The sequence below is a fragment of the Glycine max genome, chromosome 8 (assembly GCF_000004515.6).
Source record: "Glycine max cultivar Williams 82 chromosome 8, Glycine_max_v4.0, whole genome shotgun sequence".
NCBI lineage: Eukaryota > Viridiplantae > Streptophyta > Magnoliopsida > Fabales > Fabaceae > Glycine > Glycine max.
The window spans coordinates 43,928,335-43,931,849 of NC_038244.2; the positions used below are offsets into that span (position 1 = coordinate 43,928,335).

At 34.1% G+C, this 3,515-nt stretch overlaps 1 protein-coding gene across 1 annotated transcript; it reads right to left on the minus strand.

Moving 5' to 3' along the window:
- Positions 1-417: 417 nt before the first annotated feature.
- LOC100779106 (serine acetyltransferase 1, chloroplastic) lies at positions 418-2,089 on the minus strand. Its single transcript, XM_003530745.5, has one exon. It carries the CDS (start codon positions 1,840-1,842, stop codon positions 679-681), a length of 1,164 nt encoding a protein of 387 aa, XP_003530793.1. The 5' UTR covers positions 1,843-2,089; the 3' UTR covers positions 418-678.
- Between the last annotated feature and the right edge of the window lie 1,426 nt (positions 2,090-3,515).

Sequence of the window (3,515 nt, forward strand, 5' to 3'; positions counted from 1 at the left end):
TCGGATAATTCGCATTCAATTTCTTTCATGTGCAAAATTTCCTTGAGACAACAATTATCACCAACTACGATTAATCTATGTTCCAGTAAGTTAGAATACTCGTGGTCTCTGATCTAGATTCTCTTCCAAAATACATCCTAATTTAGTTATAAATAATTCAATATATCACTTGCTGAACTTTAGACTACCCACAAATCCATCATATTATTGCTGAACAGAGACTTAAGGTACCATCCTAACAAATTTTCAAAGTAGAAGAAATTATCATTTTAAACACTCAAAACAGACATTCACACTTTTCAAAGGAAGAATCAGAGAAGCAAGCCATCCATATCACTACAAGTCTACAACAATTTTAGATTAGTACTAAATTGAATCCTCAGCAAGGATAAGCGATAGACAATGAGACCAGGAATGTAACCTAAGCAAGCTGAAATATCCATATCATAAATTTTACACAAAGGGTTGTCATCATGGCATGGCACCTTACAACAACAAAGAACTACTACATGTAACTATTCTTTTAAAAATCTAACACCATGATTCGAAGGACACCCTGTTGTCAGCAGGAGAACTTAGATTCTCTCTTACACAACAACCACCAAGCCCCCCCTCAACCAAAACAATTCCACTTAAACACAAAAACTCTAAAAACATGTTAGACAAATTAATTAGCCTCTAGATAACATAATCAGACCATGAAGTATGGTCCATGGTAAAACTAGGCATCTTATCCAATTTAATAGGGTTATCCTTCCCTCCAACCAACCTAGCAGGGTTCCCAACAGCAGTAGTTCTTGGTGGCACTTCCTTCAACACAACAGAACATGCACCAATCTTAGCTCCATCACCAATCTTAATGTTCCCCAAAATACAAGTCCCTGCACCTATCAACACCCCATCACCAATCTTAGGGTGTCTATCCCCACTAGCCTTACCAGTCCCTCCCAATGTCACATTATGCAAAATTGACACATTATTCCCAATAACTGCAGTCTCCCCCACAACAAGTCCTGTTGCATGATCCAGCAAAATCCCACGTCCAATTTTCGCACCAGGGTGAATATCCACAGCAAAAACATCAGAAACCCTATTCTGAATCAACAGTGCCAAGACCTTCCTCCCTTGGAGCCACAATTTGTGAGCAATCCTATGAGCCTGGCATGCCAAGAAACCCTTGAAATTCAACAAGCAATGCACATAACTTATGCAAGCAGGGTCCCTCTCCTTAACAGCTATCAAATCATCTTTGACAGCACCTATGATGTCATTATCATCGGCAAAAACACCCATGAAAAGGTCATAAAGGGTGCTGCTTGGAAGGCTCAAGCTGCTCAAATTTGTGGAGAGGTGGTTGGCCAAGGCACTCTCCAAGGATTTGTGAGACAAAATGGAACTGAAATAGTAGCTGGATAAGATTGGTTCTTGATCAACATCTAACCTTGCTTCCTCTTGAATCTTCAACCAAAGATCAACACCCTCTACAACGTCAACCTCAACATGATTCTCCACACGTGTGTCAAACTCCTCCACACGTGTGAAGGCGGTGTCGCGATTCTTGCAAATGGGCATGCAGGGAACGCGATCAGAGAAAGAGGGTCGGCAGAATTTCATGTAATTAAAGGAATGATCATCGGATTGGGACCCGTTAGGTTTCCGAGAAAGAGGGGTTGAGGCATCAACACAAGTGGCCATGGAGAGAGAGAAAGGGTGAATTGAATACAAAGATTGAAACTTTGGGGGATGAAGAAAAATGGGTGTGAATTGGATTGGGGAGGGAGTGAGAGGGGAAGACTTATATAAGGGGGAAGTGAGGAAGCGCCCTAGAGCCAGAACATTCATGGAAAATAGGAAAATTTTCCGGGAAAAATAATAGTAATAGATTAGAAATTGGAGAAAGGGAAAAATGATTTTTATATGTGTTGATGGATGATTGAATTTGATTGATGAGTTAGTGAATGAATGGGATTCGTGTTCGGAAAGGAAGGGCTGGTCCTGGTCCTGGTCTTAAGGAGGTTTAGGCCACATCTGAAACCGTAAGAAGAGAAGAGAGTGCAACTTTATTTTATTGAAGACATTACAACTTCTTAGATTGGGTTTTGTTTAGAAGAGCAAAATAGAATAAATAAAAAATAAAGAGATATAATTTGAAAGAAAAAAATAGAATAGAAATAAAATGATATGTTATTTTGTTTGTTTTAAGATAAATGTGTGAGAAAAAATACTATAAAGTTGTTTAGTATGAATAAAATAGAAATTTTGATGATCTGGACCCACCTAAGTTAAACTTAATTCATTTTTGAATATGTTGTTATAAACAAAAGTGATGTATTTCTGTCTGCGCCACAAATTTTAGTCTCCGATACGGAAGACAACAGTAGGATTATTATCGGGGTGAGTAAACACATTAAATAGATTAATTTTTTTAAAAGGTCAAATGATTATGGGGTATGTGGGTTGTCCAATTACGATTTTATTGCTTTAAATGTAAAATTATTTGTTGTTAGACATGTTTAAATTTCATATTTTAAATTTATTGTTTAAATTTTCTTTTGTTGTTGGAGCGAACCAATTTATTTAATCCGTGTAAGAATGCAGGAAAGACGAATCCATTCCGTTGCCAATGCAAACGTATATGGATGAATCTTATGCAAGATGGATCAGCCCGCTTACCCACTCCTAAATTATTATTTTAGAAACATAATGAATGTATAAGTCAACAAAAAATCAATGTAATTGAAAAATATATAAAGGTAGGGCAACTAATAAGTGTTTGTTTGTTTTTGTATTGAAGATTCTCCAAATGAAAAAAAAAACATAGTCTTAAAGTTCATTAGATTAGATAGGATGAAAATAAAATGAATTGAAATAAAAAATTTAAATTAAAATAAAGTATAAAAATATGAATATCGTTTCATTTAATTTTTTTATTCTTTTTTACTCTTTTTTCCCTCGAGTGGACAGATCCAAGGTATCTGTTTTAAATCTGGTGAATTAAAAAATATAATTAGAATTAATAGGTACTTTATAATTTATACCAATATCGTAATGATAAAAAAGTGATAGGATAGGGTCCTTACTCCTTAGCAATGTCACGCGTGAAGGATTGCGGTTACGTGTTCGATGTGCAGCTTCACACTTGATAATAAAAGGATATCAATATCATGGTATTGTATGCTTGGGGAATTTTTATAAAATGAACTTTACATCTTAAATTTTTTAATATTTAAATTTTCCCTTTTTATTTGTTTATGAATTCAATTGAATGTCAATATAATATACTATAAATACATTTTAAGTAATTTTTACTGAAGTGCTTTAATTTTATGTTACAAAAATATAAAAAATTATTCTAACTGACATTTAAAATATTTATTATAAAATTTAATAAATTTATTGTATAAATGATGGACATGTTTGAATAAATTTGTCCATAAATACTTATAAAGAATAAATAAAAAGATAATACGTAGAGTTTCTCCAAAAACCAAAAGTCTAAAATCAATCAATACTCT